Source organism: Acipenser ruthenus, chromosome 3 (assembly GCF_902713425.1).
Source record: "Acipenser ruthenus chromosome 3, fAciRut3.2 maternal haplotype, whole genome shotgun sequence".
NCBI classification, from domain to species: Eukaryota; Metazoa; Chordata; class Actinopteri; order Acipenseriformes; family Acipenseridae; genus Acipenser; species Acipenser ruthenus.
In genome coordinates this window covers 54,778,404-54,795,881 of record NC_081191.1, presented here as the reverse complement: position 1 = coordinate 54,795,881, position 17,478 = coordinate 54,778,404, and the positions used below count along the sequence as shown (strand labels likewise).

At 40.2% G+C, this 17,478-nt stretch overlaps 1 protein-coding gene across 1 annotated transcript in view; it reads right to left on the bottom strand.

Moving 5' to 3' along the window:
* slc39a6 (solute carrier family 39 member 6) overlaps positions 1-17,478 on the bottom strand; it is a 62,017-nt gene that overhangs the window by 3,994 nt on the left and 40,545 nt on the right. Inside the window, exons 6-10 of the mRNA XM_033992806.3 lie at positions 11,885-12,091; positions 5,519-5,612; positions 4,315-4,695; positions 3,793-3,873; positions 71-261 (exon numbers count right to left, since the gene is read on the bottom strand). Coding sequence (XP_033848697.3) covers positions 71-261; positions 3,793-3,873; positions 4,315-4,695; positions 5,519-5,612; positions 11,885-12,091 — 954 coding nt within the window. The remainder of the gene's footprint in view (positions 1-70; positions 262-3,792; positions 3,874-4,314; positions 4,696-5,518; positions 5,613-11,884; positions 12,092-17,478) is intronic.

The following is a 17,478-nucleotide window of genomic DNA, read 5'->3' as shown; positions in this document are numbered from 1 at the left end:
CTCCCACTCATTGGGCTGTTCTGGGGTAAGTCATGTAGAAAACTGTTTTGTCAGATAAATATGTACTTACCATATCCACCAGAGCAACATACATAAACAACCCAGCTGTTAAGGCAAATATCCACATAGATATATTTTCAGCATAATGGCCGATGAGTATCCCAGTTATCATGCCCAGGTATGCCATCATTGCTGAAAGCATGTTGTACAGAATGGCCTGCTTTACCGTCATGCCAGCTTTAAGGAGTACAGCAAAATCCCCTGAAATAATAATAACATCAGCAACAACATATATATATATTTTATAATGGCTTTACTTTCACAGGTAAACACAGTTTCTACTGTAGGTTTTACATACCTTTAAAAAAATAACGTTTGAAGTTCAAAAAGACTTATTTATGCTGTGGTACAGTTTGCAGTTGGTTTGTGTGTTTACATATTATTCTGATACAACATGTTGTACATTTGATGCCTTTCTGGAGTGCCGGTCATCCTTTTTTGTATGCAGAAAATTACAACAAGAGTTGTGAATCTCGTTTCCTTGTTTTTCCAGAACTGGTAAACATCACATTTAATTTCACTGACAATTTTGTAGTAAGCACGGTATTCACGCTATGCTACACAGTTGTCTTCAAACAGCAGAATGGCCTCAAACACTTTTCTCAGCTATGCCGAGATAGTTTGCTTGATTTGGGTCCAAGACCCAACAGGCATTGAAAAATGCAGTTGCAGGTTGACAAAATCTGGCAGCAGAGTTGCACAGCATGTTGTTTCAATTTAAAAGCTCACCAGGGGGGCCCCCAAACGGCAGTTTCTGTGAGAAGTTAAAAGTGTTCATGCTTCGGGACATCGAAAGTGCAGTGACTAGCCTGACAATGTAACGTTGTTGAATGAAATATTCTCTTTTTTCTTGCCAAAAGCTGCAATACTACTATGTTTTAAAATTGTTCTGCTTAACACAATTTGTATTTGTTGAAATTTTAAATTAACGATAGCAGCTGTTGTGTACATTGTGTTACAGAAAGCAAAAGAGAAAGGTACGTTTTACTAATAATCATGTTCAAGTGTTTAGTGTTTTGGGAACTTGTCAGGAAAAGTGCTTAGCTTATAAGATCTATCACGTCACACAACTAAGCAAATAGTGAAATAATAGCCAAGGCCGGCGTCAGCACCCGGGGCCCTGATGTCAGAGGGGGGCCCACACATATACAGAAATAAAATTGGAAATATGAGCAAAATGCATTATTTCTGTGCCAGCGATCCTACTCAAGCAGCCTTTAGGAATAGAAATGTTTCGTTTTCACTCAACTAAACTAAACTGTATGCGTGCAGTGTAGTGAAACTTTTCAGATCTCCCCCACCCTTTTTTTCTCTTTTCCTGCTTGCATCCTGTTACTTTAGTCCCGCCTCTTCTCACTCCCTATTGGCTTCTGTCCTCCCCAGGGCTTTGTAAAGCCGAAAGCTATTGGCTGAGCTTGACATACATTATACAAATGTGCCAATTAAAGACATCCTATAATTGGCACATTTACTTACCAACAATCAAGACTTTCACTTGACAAGCATTTTGTCGAGCCTCACTATCATAATTTATTATTATCATAAAGCCTGAACGCCTGTTATAATTATACGACTTTAAACTATCCAAAATGAAACCTGCCGAACCTCTGTAAATGCCAAATAAAAAAAAATAAAAAAATCTGGATATCAAAAACGGAAGGAAAAGACTACCAAAAAAAAGAAATTAAATTAAAAAAAACTGCAGTAAACACTGTCAAAGTTTCTATGTAAATTTAAAAAAATATTATTTCTGTAAAGTTTGTGTTCTGTTTTGTTAATTGAGTACTAAGTAAGCTACAGTAAAAAAAAGAAAATGTGCTAAAATCATATAGTTTTAATTAAACATTTTTTATTATTATTATTTTCACATTGTACCGCTGAGAAGGAGATATAGTGGAGATGGTCGTGCTTCTGTACTTAGCTTGGTATTAACATTATTTAGCATATGTTACTGAGAGTATCCGATTCTGTGGTTATCGTGGGGTGGGGGGGTCTGCCTGTCTGTTCATCCATCCGTCTATTATTATTTGTTTATTTAGCAGATGACGTACAGAGACTGTCACATTTACATTTTTGCATACAGGAAATCTGGATAATGGCTATCAAACTGTGATTACACATTTCATGATTCTTATTCTATACTGTTGATAAGTCATGGTCATCAACATTTTCATCATAGTGATGGCTCTAAATATGAATTCACAGCCACGGTGGGGGATGTATGTTACTAACATACTTCTTATTCGTGATGTGCACCAGCATAAATATTTTGATATCATATCGATAACAATAATTTCCATATCGCGATATCGTGGGAGTTAAAAGAATTCTCCTACAGAAAGCTCGCAGAGACATACTTTTTATTGCTCAGCCAAAATACAAATGCAGTAAAATCAAGTTTATTTTATATTAAGAAACAACCACACACAAGTATTATGTAACCATTTTATTCCATTGATTTGCGTTTAGGTACCATTTGCATTAAGTTTTAGTTCAATTGACCATCCGTAAAGTGTTGACGCTGTCATGCTGAATTTTGCACTCTGCCTTATTTGGAGATATGCGCATGCGTCAGCGTCTGTGTGTTTACTAATGCTGTTATTCATTTATTCATCACCGTGAAGTTTCGGTAGTATAAGCAAAATGTACTTTTTAGACACATTTCAAAATAATGCAAAATTCGGCATGACACCATACTTAATACTTTTAGAGATGTCGTGAGTCAGCATTTATACGCAATGCAGCTGAAGATTCAATTACTTCCAGAATTACTAGAAAATGAACAGCCCCGAAGTCTGTACGCAGTGAAGTGTAGAAATATTATGGGTTTGAGGTGGATGATGATGGAATCGTAAAAGATAACAAGACCTTGTGTTTCTCCATGGATATTACGAAGCAAAGCACCACTAAGTTAAAGTTAGTGCTTTTCATATGTAAATAAATATCTGTTAACGTCTATGTTATGTTAATATTTATAATTGAATGTATATATTTGATATTGCAATTGTGTGATTATATTTCTGTGTTTTCAAAGACTTCGATATTAATAGATATTGAAATACATGCACAATATCGATATAACTTTTTCATATCGTTGCTCACCACTACTACTTCTTATTATTATTATTATTATTATGTAAAATGAACCATATAGTTTCCCTGCTACATTTTAAATGGCTCACTACTAAATCTCTGTCAGTGGCACATGCTACTCTCTATAACTGAACCGAGCCACCGTTTTTTAATTTGACTTCGACACCCTACCCCTTTCTGTTGACACTGAATGATTCTTAATGCAATCTTTAGAATGGAATGCATCTGAATGGCCCCAATTTCAATATGACAACACCCTCACTTTCAAGAAGGGGACTGCTCTCCGAAAGCTGTCCAAATCACCGTTTTGATTTGCAGACATTTTTTTTGCAACTCTGCTCGGTCTAAATATAATGAGAATGTACGTGAGCCACTAAACCTTAAATATGATGATCCTGCAGCCTTTGATTTGTTAGGACCATATTAAAGCAGTTGACTGATATTCTTCAATACGTTTAGACCTGTGGGGTACTCTAGTAAAGGGGGAGAATAGTATGTCTATTTTCCTATTGCTACTTCCAATTACCAGCACCTACCACTGGTTTATTTTTGAGGGTCAATGTGAAAAAACATTGCAACCTAATCTATTGACAGTACATTTCTATACTATTATATTAGGAGTATCAAGGATGGCCTTACCCAGCTCATGAGGCAACTCATGACAGAAAACAGCAACAGAAGTGCTCAGTCCACTTGATATCCCTTCTGTGAAAGCAGCCCCTGCAATTGGAATAATATTGAAAGATTCAACACCCCAAATTACCCCCTTTAGACATGCTGGAGAAAATCCACAGACATTTACATTTCAAAAAAAGTGTCATAGCACCCTTTGAACAAAACTTGAAATAAACAACTAAGGTACTTAGATTTGACATAACTCTGATGCATTGTATTATTGGTACTGCACATGATAAATGTTGAAAGTTGTAGGGAAAATACAAATATCAATGCAAGATCTTTTTCAGCTAAATGTGTAATAAAATAGTAATACGCAGTTGGGAGATTTCTACTTTAGTTTACCTTTTAAATGTTTGAAAATCTGTATAGCCCTAATTGGCACCACACTATTTCATGAAATACAGTTATCAATAACTAGATAAGAAAGTAGATTAATTTATCTCTTGTTACAAAGGATTGGAAAAGGCAGTTTGGAAAGGTTACCTATGGCCAGGCCGTCACTGAAATTGTGAAGCCCATCCCCCATGATCACCATCCAGGCCAGGGTGGCTATGCCTGCCCCTTTGAACTGCTCCCGGGAGTAGTGGTGGCTGTGGCTGTGGGGGTGGTGGTTTTGGGAATGGTGGTGGTGCAGGATGTGGTGATAATCGTGGTGGTGATGATGCAGATCGTCTGCCTGGCCAATGGTGTCGTGGAAGTGAGAGTGGCACTTGTTCTCACAGCCTTGGGCTGTGTACTCGTTATAGCCGTCCTGGGATAGCGCAGGGGCCAGCATCACCTCCTCCTCTTCTGGGGTATCTGGTGGCTGCTGAGGGGCGAATTGGGACTGGTCCTTCATATTGCTCTCTGTTTTACCCTCTAGATCTAAAAAGAGAGCAGAATTCAGGACAGAGGTCTCATTCATTCTGGCCACTTAAGCACATTTTCCAAGACTTTGTATACATTGCAATAAAACAAACACTCATGCACTACCAAATATCAAGTACCCATTTAAGACATACTGCATGTACAGTAAACATCTTGACCCGAGCAAGTTAAATCAGCTTACATGGGTGAATACATAAACCTCTGGATATTGTCTGCAGAGCTGGGTTATTAAGTATACTGTATGTTGCCAAGATGGTATAGAAGATTATTACACTTTGTTTGTCAGTAAGATTCCACAACAAAATAGTACAATATATGTTGTAGCATGTTAGGCCCCAATTGGTAGGTCTGTCCTATAACCTTGAGGACAGCTGCCACATACAGACAGTTCCTAAATAAATAGACATAGCATAACATTTGTAGACATTGAGGAGTGGAACAACATGCCTCAATAATGCATAGCTTTGGCAAAACACTGCCCTTCTTCGTTGCAAGCACAATACAATATTCTGGGAGTAATATAGAGGCTTTAATAATTTTTAAGAAGTCCTGCAAATGCATTGTTTTTGTTGTTATATTGAAGTTAATAGCCACTGAAAAGCAACAAGTGCATTATCTGGAGCCATGAATGTGTACAGCACTGGCAAGTACAGCTACTGTAAATATTGTCATCTACCACTAGGCAATGTTTCACTAAATATGACTTTGTCTCTTCTAAAATGTCAGTTTCCTTTTACCTTTTCATTTGCTGTTTTGCTGGCTGATTATATATACACTTTATTGATTAATTACTAGGAATTAATTCAAGCATTTTTTTTACCATCGTTTTGTTTTATATTTTGACTCTCTTCTTTAGAGGGCTGCTTGTCATCAACATCAAGACTCTCTTCAATGTGATCCAATTTCTTCTGATTCTGTTGATGTACAAAACGTAATCATTAAAGGCATCTTCATCAAGGGGGGGTAAGTATTGTGCCTTACCTTTAACTTGCTTCCCTTTATTGGACTAATCATTTCATTCCTCACATAGATAATGCTGTAGAAGACATATATCAATATAAGTAATGATTTCCCATAGATGGCAGCATCTGACTCCCTGAAATAGGAATATTAACCATTACAAAATGGGTGTTTCCCTTTAAGACATCCAAACTGAAAATTCTATACCACAGACTTTTGCTAGAGCAGAGTGGCGCTGCTGAGGCTCTGCCGCGCAACCATAAAACAGCAGCGCGCCCTGCCAGCATTGCCATTTTCTTAAAAGATTGTGACCATGAACGCCTATTTCAGGGAAAGAGGGTTATGAAAAAAAACTAACGTTCCCTTTCAAGTAGGGAATATTAACTATTACAAAATGGGTGTGTATACCCAAGCCGTCACAAAGACATGGAGCATACCTCAATAAGCTACAAAGCTAAGCCGAAGCCACCGTGTGCCTATAATCAATATACCAGCAAGCTGGAATAAAAACATTAATATGCACTCGCCTCTAATGTTCTGTGAGTATACCCAATCGGTCGCAAGGACATGGTATACAACACTGAGCTAAAAAGCTAGCCAAAAACTGCTTTGTGGTACAAACAGAAGGGTGAACTTCGTTCTGGCCTCTGAAAAAAAATTACAGACATTTAACCCTTTGCGGTCCATTGTCAGACTGGGTCCGACATTGCAATTATTCCTCACAGGTCCTTTGTCGGACTGGGTCCGACATCATTATAGCAACGCAATAATCGGGTGTTTAGTCGTTTTTTCTCCGGAAAAAGCCGAAAAAACCATTCAATTGCGACAGGAGCCGAGACAAGTCGGGAAAAAAAAAAAAAAAAAAAAAAAAAAAAAAGGCGTATCTCATGAATAGTCATACCTGGTATCAGGTATCAGATAACGGGGCGGTCGTAAGTAAACAAGTTGGCTGACTGAATCAGCGCACAGAAAACACGGACATTTGCAGAGCTTTTTTGAGATGTTATAGTAATAAAATAATGACTTGGATCGCATTATTGAGGAGTTTGGTGACAAAACGAGTGATCCGGAGATGATCGATCGGTATGTACGACTATTATTATTATTTATTTCTTACATAGGTGAACGCTATAGCAAACGAAAGGGCGTGGCTGGGCTGGAGATGCCTAGTGAGTGCTTTGTTGATATGCAGGGCCATTTAAACCCATTTGACTGTGAAAAAAAATACTTTTAAACAGCGCGTCTAAAATTAACAGCGCGTGTGAAAATTAATTAGACCTGGCGTGCCTGACGCGCAATTAATAAATGGACCGCAAAGGGTTAATAAAGAGAATGCCTGCATTTCACTCACTCGCTTAGCGGAGGTAATTGCAAACAAGAAAGCTGTCCTGAAAGACAAACATTTCAGCCCAGCTGAATGCATGGGCTGAAATGGAGGTTTTGTCAGTACATAAAGTACTACATTTAACCTCCAACGAGGAACTAAGTCCTTCACCGGAAATGAGCTCCTGGGAGACAATCGATTTTTACATGGCACACCGAAATGGCTGCCAAACAGACCTTTAGAGTAGAGGGGGATTTCTCATCAAAAAATTCCTGTAAAAATTGCAGTATAACTGCCACAGGGTACATTGTGGGTTCGAACCCACGAGCCAAACACCACGTCTGAAACACACCCCACTTGTAACCATACTGGGAACGAGTAGAGGCTCCCCTTGCATTGTGTAGGGTGTCAATCACCCTGTTTGATAACCCTAAATGGCTCAAATGCAGCCGTTCAGGGTCCAGACCCAGGCTCGATGGGTTGTGGTGCCGTAAGGTGCCCTGCGCCTGACTGAGCAGGTTGCGACGTTCGGGAAGGCTCCACGGCTGGCTGCTCAGTAGCTACATCAGAACTGGAAAACGACACTCCTGGCCAGTAAGGAGCTAACAATAGCACCCTTGCCTGGTCCTATGAGATTTATCAAGATCTTAGCGGTCTACTTTGTGGACCAATTGCCTGGCCTGACATCCTTTGTCTCAGAACAGGCTGACCTGCCTGAGGCCACCATCCCACTTCGGCATGGAGTAGAACCTGTCCTCCAATTGGAGGGGGTATACCATAGGAGTAGTCCGTTTTTGCAGCAGAGCTGCTACCTCCTGAGACACCACAGCGGTGTCCCGTGGGTCAGTGACTGATGCTACAGTCACGCCCCGAGAGGGAGGGGGACCATGCTTTAACTGTAGTGAGTAGCTGGTCTGGGCAGTACTAAACACCCAGATGTCTGTGGTGCACTGACGCCAATACTCCAGATGGCTCCCTGAGAAGGGGCCCTGGACCTGTGGTAGCAAACGCCCAGGGTCGCTGCTCACCCTGTGGCTTGGCCTGAGGCTCTTGCCTCAGTTGGCTGTGCTGGTCCCTTAAGCTGCTGGCACAGGGATAAAACCGAGGCATATGCAATAGCAAGCAAAAGTACAGAAGAATATACAGTTGCTATCTCAACTGATAAAGACAGTAACAGGATTGTCAATAAGGCCTGCTTGGTACCATACTACGAAGGGAACACCGGTCAGTAGTGGCCAGAACCAAAAGGAATGGAGCAACTTTGTCACCATAAGGCACGCGTGCCTGTGGGGGAAAACTGCTGCCCAGAACTTATCTATTCCCAGGTGCGTGGGTCTCACTTGGCAGCCACCTCTCTAGGAGAGGATGATGGGGAACAGCGCTGTACAGGGGAGCTGCAGGAGAACAATTTCTCCAATGTACGCTTGGAGAATGCACACAAACTTGCAGAAGCGGTTTTCCAGTGCCTGCTTTGCATGCTGCTGCCTCAGGCAGTAAGAGCACCTTCTTGTCCACAGGCAGGCTGGTTTGGCGTGTGTCACAGGGATAAAACCCATGTATTACGCAAATAGCAAGCAATGTACATTGCTGCCTCAGCTTGCTACAAACAGTAACTGGACTGTCAACAAGGTCTGCTTGGTACAGGCAGCCCAGATTGGGGATTATAAAACTCTGTAGCAGGTCAGAACCGTAGCACTGTTGGTAGAGTAGTATACAGCACTATCGTTGCCCACAAGGGGGCGTCTGCCCAAGCAGTAATGCCGCTGTACAGTAATGCAACAGGTCGGACACTCCAAGACCGCCGTACAGGGACAGCTTAACCGCAGGGGATGCGCCATCTGGCTCCATGTTCTCAGACAGGAACTGCAGGGTGCCTTGGAGAAGCGCAGAAAGCAGTTTGTTACTAGACGGGCAGGCTGGTTTGCATGTCACTTGGATAAAACCCAGGCATAATGCAAATAGCAAGCATTGCACAGAAGAAATGTACAGTTACTAGCTCAGTTTGTTAAAAACAGTAACTGGACTGTCAGCCAAGCCTGTCTGTTACTTGACAGGCAGGTTGGCTTTGCATGTATCACCGGGATAAAAACCTGGCACTATGCAAATAACAAGCAATGCAAGTAAAAAGTTAGGTATGCTGCCTCAGCGTGCTAGACAGTAACTGGACTGCCACTAAGGCCTGCTTGTTACCAGATAGGCAGGCTGGGGACTGCAATGTACAGTAAAACTGTACCAATGTACTATTAAGAGAGTAACTGGACTGTCAACAAGGCCTGCCTGGTACTAGACAGGCAGGTTAGATTTGACGAAAAAATAATCCTGGCATTATGCAAATAACCAGCAATGTACAGTAAAACTGTACTGTTGCTGCCTCAGCAAGCTAGACAGTAACTGGACTGTCAATACGACCTGCTTGGTACTAGATAGGCAGGCTGGGGACAGACAGGCTGGCCTTGCATGTATCAGAGGAATAAACTCAGGCATCCTGCAAATACCAAGCAATGTACAGAGGAAATGTACCATTGCTGCCTCAGCTTGTTAAAACAGCAACTGGACTGTCAACAAGGCCTGCTTGGTTAAAGACAGTACTGTAGGATCAATCTAATAATTTAGATTCTGGTACAGTATTAAATTTGCAGACAACACAAAAATAGGAGGAGTGGCAAACACTGTTGCAGCAGCAAAGGTCATTCAAAATGATCTAGACAGCATTCAGAACTGGGCAGACACATGGCAAATGACATTTAATAGAGAAAAGTGTAAAGTACTGCACACAGGCAATAAAAATGTGCATTATAAATATCATATGGGAGATACTGAAATTGAAGAAGGAATCTATGAAAAAGACCTAGGAGTTTATGTTGACTCAGAAATGTCTTCATCTAGACAATGTGGGGAAGCTATAGAAAAGACCAACAAGATGCTCAGACATACTGTGACAAGTGTTGAATTTAAATCAAGGGAAGTAATGTTAAAACTTTACAATATTGTGTTCAGTTCTGGTCACCTTGTTACAAAAAGGATATTGCTGCTCTAGAAAGAGTGCAAAGAAGAGCAACCAGAATTATCCCGGGTTTAAAAGGCATGTCGTATGCAGACAGGCTAAAAGAATTGAATCTGTTCAGTCTTGAACAAAGACGACTATGCGGTGATCTGATTCAAGCATTCAAAATCCTAAAAGGTATAGACAATGTCGACCCAGGGGACTTTTTTGACCTGAAAAAAGAAACAAGGACCAGGGGTCACAAATGGAGATTAGATAAAGAGGCATTCAGAACAGAAAATAGGAGGCACTTTTTTACACAGAGAATTGTGAGGGTTTGGAACCAACTCCCCTGTAATGTTGTTGAAGCTGACACCCTGGGATCCTTCAAGAAGCTGCTTGATGAGATTTTGGGATCAATAAGCCACTAACAACCAAACGAGCAAGATAGGCCGAATAGCCTCCTCTCGTTTGTAAACTTTCTTATGCTCTCCGTACCGACGCAGTAAACTTGAACTCGGAAGCCAGATTGGGGTTGATAAATCACAGTTACTGCAAGTGGCACGTTAGCAGAGATGCCCACATGCAAGTCATCCACTGGCTAAACTACTAGTCAGTATGAGCACAAGACCAGCAGTAGCCTGCACCGAAACAGTAACCTCCAAGTATAGTTAAGTACAGGTAAGTGACAGTAAGTATAGGTATGCTTCACAGCATACTCAACTATAAACAAACATTTTCATTTTACAAACTGCATGTTTTACATACCTTTAAAAAAATAACGTTTGAAGTTGAAAGTCTCTTTCTGTGCATCTGTTGCTTCTGCTGTGGTTCAGTTTGCAGTTATTTTACATTTTGGTTTGTTTGTTTACATATTATTCTGATAAAACATGTTGTACATTTGATGCCTTTCTGGTGTGCCGGTCATCCCAAAGTACATTTGTATACAGAAATTTACATTACAGCAAGAGTCTGCAACTGCTGCTGCGTTCACAGCAATATAATAGCTTTTATTACTTTTTTAAAAAAAACAAACGAATATTTCAATTATGAGCGAATATCCGAACATGAAAATCTATAATCTATAATATATATATATATTGTGGTAAAGTGTGGGGTAGAGTTATGGAGTGGAGATATATAGGACTATACCCTCTATAACCACGGGGTAGAAAGTAGTCCAACAGCCTTAAGGGTAGGGTAAAAACCACACTTCCCAGTAGGCTTTGCGGGTTCCAGGGAATCCAAGACACCTGTGTTTTATCGGCATGTGTATTTAAAAGACCCTAACTGTCTGTGTTGGGCTAAGGCCAGGGAGTGTGGTGGAAAGACCGAGTGAAAGATCAACTTGAATGGCCATTGGCTTAGCTGCCTGGTTATTAGTTAGCAGTTTTGTGTTTAGTTGGTACTCCGGGAGGGAGTTAGGATTTTGTTTGGTTTATTTTGTGAATCCTTTGATTTTAAGAATTCAACTCGAGTCTTCTGAACAAGGATACAATGTACATAAATAAACATACAGGCACTGCCCTGTTTTTGAACTCCACTCTGTTGTCTGAGTATTATACTTATTACTAGAAGACTGCGGTATTCCCCCTGCTAAACGGTGATAAACAAGACACTTTGTCACAATATATAAAGTGATTAGTAATAACCATACACAAATAATTAGAGCAAGGAAGATTGAGAATTCTAAAATGAGTACCAACAATTGTATACACATAAAAACATAAGGTAAACGTAGCTTAAGCCTTTAGGTTTGATAGCAGATTATTCCAGGTTTCAATCATAAATCACTTTGGGTTCCATTCACAAAACAATTTATAATTCTTCATTCCAAAAAATGCAGATGCCTTTTCAACCAGTGTAATTTCCCATTACTACTGGTATTTATCATCATTTGTGTTAACATGAATTCTCACCTTCTGTTTCTTGTCCTTATACATCTTTCCTAATGTGATGAAATGCTCTATTAGGAACATGAAGTAGACCCCTCCAAGGGCAGTTAGGCCTTTCCACACAGAGTCGAGATCCCCCTCCTCTCCTCCTCCCTCAGCATGGTGGTGGTGGTGATGATCACGGTCATTCCCTGGGTCAGCGCTGTGGTTGTGATTATGTGATCCTTGCGACTGTTATACAAAAAAAAAAAAAATGTGTTCATACTCGAGGTGTTTATAGTTTAAAGGTTTTCCAAGTTCTTAATGTTTAGAATTTTTCCTAAATGTTTAACCAGTGTCAAATATGCAAGTCTAATGTATATATTAGCAAAGTGTTTATACAGCAGTGAGTGTGAGTGTGCAGAGCAAGGTAATGTATTCAAAGTGTTATCTGCCTACACATGAGTATTCATGTACACATTAATGTTATATACCATCATAAAAAAGTAACAGCACACTAATGGAACATTTTTCTGATTGGTTACAAAGATGTGTACTAGGTTAAAATGCAATCCTAAAGTTTAGGGTGAATTAAATGGAAACTGACATGCCTAGTGCACATGCTTTTTTCAGAAAGTGGAAAATAAACCAAAAAAATAGCCAAGCTGTTGAATCTCATTCCTGGTGGCATGAGAGCAGAGTTAAATGATGATCAGTCTTGAACTTGGAGACAAAACACAATACACATGTTGTTTCACTAGAAGACACAAAAGACATCGACAAAGATATATCTTCTTTTTTATATAAACAGCATTAGTGGAAGCTTGTACAGTTCCTAAGTACATGTTAATTTAGTCTCAATACACTCTGCATCCCCACATGTCCATCCATGCACTCTGAATGCACTGCACATGGCTATTAAAATATACAGTACAGTGAAACAAAAATGCTAATTCATATGACAGTATAAATAGTGTAGATAGGAGGTAAACAGTTCAGTATAACACAGTGAAGTATGAGAATACATTGATACTATAAAACGACATAGGATTCTAAAACAGTACTACAGATTTCAACATCTCTTAGTTCCAGGATGTACAGTATGGTGATTTCTTGACTACATCTGTACAACACTATTTCTGATTCTGCTCTGAGCTCTCCTCATACAAAACTTGTGAATGCACTGGTTTGCACTGACTCACAGATCAAAACATGGAGAGGCAGGTGGAAAAAGCAAGCAGTAATAAAATACAACCATAGCATGTAACAAATTTGTTTTTGTGATACACAGATAGCGATTTATAGGGTATGTAAAGATATTGTTGGATTCCCATTAGGTTTGTATAGTTTCAACCTTCTAAAATAACTATATTTTATCCTGTATGGGGCATTACACCTGTAACTTTAGGAAGAGCCTAGTAACACATTGAGTAGATGAACATTAGGGAGATATAATGGATTTACCCAAGACTATCATTATGATTAATATTACTATAGACATAGGACCTATGGACCATGAAGCTAATACTTCTTCATTCTTTTTGCTGTATTCACAGTATTAATCTTTGGACTACTGAGAATTTATTGAAAACATTTGTGTTAATTACATTTTTCATTAATGGAGAAAAGGAAAGCCCAGAACAGTTTTACAGTGTCTTGTCAGCACATTTTACAGCCTGTGCATGTTAAACGGCAAAGAAATCTACCATCAAAAAAGGTTCCATTTATTTGTGAACTACACTGTGGTCTAGGTTTACCTGTAGCCTACACCTTATGCTAGAAACATATTTATCCTTTTTCATCAAAGGGTTTATTGTTGGAATATTTTATTTTAAAATAAAATTCACATTTACGGTTTACAAAATCACATTCACAAAGAAACCATATAGACTACAGAGACTGAGTAATCGTGTGGTATAGTTTAAGATGTTTTGTATCGTTTTAGTTGTAACACCTGTCACACAAAATAAATATTAACTGAGTGGTCCATTGAGTGCACCACTGTTAGCCTGGCCAGGCATTTAAAAATTTGTGTCTAAGAATGAAAAAATAAACCTGAAGTTTCAATGCATGTTTGCCGTTTCCCTTTTATGTGCTGGTTTCAGGAATCGTTGCCCCTTTAAATGTGTTGGAGGACCTTGGCCTTTTTAAACCCTGCACTAATGCGCTTTGGGACGGCACCTTTTCCTGTTTGGGAGTTCCTTTTGTGTTGTTGGCTGCTGAAGGTTTGCTGTGAGATTTTTGAAAAGTGTTCAGGTTTGCTAAGCAGACTGTGTTTTAATGTAAAACTGAATTAAGTTAGAAAGTTCAGTATGTTTGACTAGCTTTTGTTTTGTTAGTACAGTTTTAAAACATTTTTCTTATATTTAGCAAATTGGCTGACACTTATTTTTTTACCTTGCCGTTTATCTGGAAAAAAAGCCATTGTTTTCATCTTGTGGATGTTTTGCTGTTGGACAGTACCTGTTATTTTTCTTTTTTTTGCCAACTGGATCGCCTATGGACAGCCACACCAACCGGTAAGACCGAACTGATTATTATTATTTTTCTGACTTGTTTATCTTCCACATTGTTTTGTTTACTGGGATGTTTTTTGGTTTGGTTTTCCTGGGTTTTTTGGATTACAAATACGTTTGGATATTTTTTGTGCACTTCTACTACAGTTGTTTTTTTTTTTTTCTATTGGATGGGACTATTATAAATGGGACATTGTTTTGTATTGCTTGTTTTGCTATTTTTATATTAATTGCATCTACTTACTGTTATGTGGGTGGAAGGCAAAAGTGATTTGGCAAAGATTATTTTCTTTTCCTCTTGGCCCTTATCTGTGCCTCAATTGTTTGATTTGTTTTCTTGCTTGGTTCTATGCTCACTGTGTGGTATTTACCTGGTTTACTGGTGTTTATAAAATTACTATTATAACAAGTATCCAGTATTGCGTATGCTTGTGTGTGGTACAGAAGTTTGCACCTAGCAATCCTATTTTTGCTGTCAATCTGCCGTTCTGCCATCTACTTTTTATAATATTATTTAAATGGTCTTTGGTAGTAACCTATTGTGATTCTGGGAATATTTGGTTGGCCTTTTGGTCAAAGGTTGTTTATTACATAGTGCCCCGTCCCGAGTAGTTTTGACTTAAATCCATCCCTGCTAACAATCACAGGTGTGGCCATTCCCCAATTAGAATTGTTTTGTGTGAATCTTTACTTTGACCCTCGTGTCCTGTTTATTTGTTTGTTTTATTTGTGTTAATAAACATGCACAACAGCACTTGACTGCAGCTTCTGTCTGAGTCTCTAATTCCTGACAGTAACTGTAATCTTGAGCCCCTAGAAACCCTGAGCAGGACTGCAGTTAAATTTACGGGGCTTGCCTGGAGTTTGGGCACCACCAAGCAGTGTCCATACGAAGACCCCCGCTTTATTTATTTATTTATTTCTTAGCAGACGCCCTTATCCAGGGCGACTTACAATTGTTACAAGATACCACATTATTTTTTTTTTACATACAATTCCCCATTTACACAGTTGGGTTTTTACTGGAGCAATCTAGGTAAAGTACCTTGCTCAAGGGTACAGCAGCAGTGTCTCCCACCTGGGATTGAACCCACGACCCTCTGGTCAAGAGTCCAGAGCCCTAACCACTACTCCACACTGCTGCCCTTTATGATGACGTACGTGAGGTTGAGATGGAGTCCCCCGGACGAGTGGCTCTGCCTTAAAGCCCAAGACCATCCGCCTATCCAAAAGCTAAAGACAGGCCCCTCTGCCTTCCAAGCTCCACGGGACGGAGGATTAGACGCCCTCCTCAAGGACAAATGTTGGTGCCTCTCCTGTGGGGAGTTCGGGCACTTAGTGCTATGCTGCACCCTCCAACATCAGGAGGAGCTACCCACCCGAGTGCCCGAGAAGGAAGGAACGACCAGCCAGAGGAAGAAGTGGGGGCAGCCACTACCGGAGGCAAGCAGGGGGAGGTGACGTTGCCGTCTCCAGAGCCAGAGGGAAGTGCCATTGCCATCTCCAATACCAAAGGGGGAGAAGCCGTTGCCGTCTCCAGAGCCAATTGGGAGAGGGGCTTCCGCTGGCTCCAGACTCGGAAGGCCAAACACTGTCGCTGGCCAGCCATGTGCGGGTGGCTTTTGCTATGCTCCCCTCACTGCCAGAGTGCCCCATGTCGCCACTGCCGGAGTGTTCTCCACTGCTGCCAGCACCATTGCCGGAGTGCCCCACGCCGCTGTCAACATTGGGGCCAAGCTCAAGGAAGTCACTTAGGCTTAGGGGGTAAAAAGAGCGTTAAACAGGCACCTTCTCACAGAAGCCCAGGGGTAACCACGTGGGTTAAACGGATCACAAGAGGGGTTAAACAGAGGAGACAAGGAGACCACCACCACAACTCCGACCACCACCCCTATGTCCCAACCCAGTGCCTATGGGTCAGAGCACTCAGCCCGTGCTCCCAGGCAGCCGGCATTTGTGGCTGGACCTCTGGTCGCTGGGCTTAGCTCCCGGGCAGAGTGAGTTGCCTGCTCTACTACTCTGCTCCCCCTGGTGGCCCAGACTATGCTGCACACATAGGGGGAGGTATGCGGCAGGGCGGAAGACCTGTCTGTGTTAATAAGTGTAAGGCTGGCAGGAATGGGCTTAAATCTGGTTGCAGGTATTAAGTCTGTAGCTTCCCAAACAAGGAGGATAATTTTTGCCAAAATTAAAAAAAAAAAAAAAAAAAAAAAAACATAAATAAAAATCGAAATACATTACATAGAAAAATATATTTATTTCGTTTTTCATTTTGGAACAATCTTTTCACTGTAGTATTTCTCATTAGCGTCAATCACACCTGAAGGGCGGGACAATACCGTTGGTGCGTTCGATTATCTACTAGCTGGTCCGTCAGGTTTGAGTTAGCATAGAATCGAGAAGCAGTAGTAATTTCTCCACGATGGTGTTGATTGTGCAACTTTACATCTATGAAAGCACAATCTGATAAAAACAACCACTGTAGGCCTAAACATGTGGTTGAGAGAATATATGTAACTCAAGTTAAAGAGAGCCAGGGTTGTTTTTCCACTGCTGAGCTGAGCTACTGACGTCACACTCAATAAAAGACAGTTGTTATTAATTAACTCAGTTTGCCAATAGGTGCGCAAACAAATGGTGTTCAAAAATTAATAGAGCAGTGGTACAGCTGTATCTGGTATTGCTATATTTTGTAGATATATTTAGGCATTTCTTTATAATCCACAAATTTTACTGATTATATTTCAATTACTCCTGTTGAAGGGGGGGAAAAAAAAAAGGTTTTAAAAATATGATTTGCAAGAGATATCCCGTTTAAGGATAGTTGTTGTTTTTTTCTAGTTGTTATTTGTTTGGGTGCTTAAAAAAAAAAAAAAAAACGCAACGAGAGCCGTAGTTGTATGTATGGTACAGCTGTATTTTGTTTTACAATATTTTTGTAAATAAGTTTAGATTGGTTTTATTTTTCACATTTTTTTTTTTCTTTATAGTAATATAATAAAGGTCAAGGATGAGAAATGTGGTAGAATTTTAGAACATAAAAAAGTTTACAAACGAGAGGAGGCCATTCGGCCCATCTTACTCGTTTGGTTGTTAGTAGCTTACTGATCCCAGAATCTCATC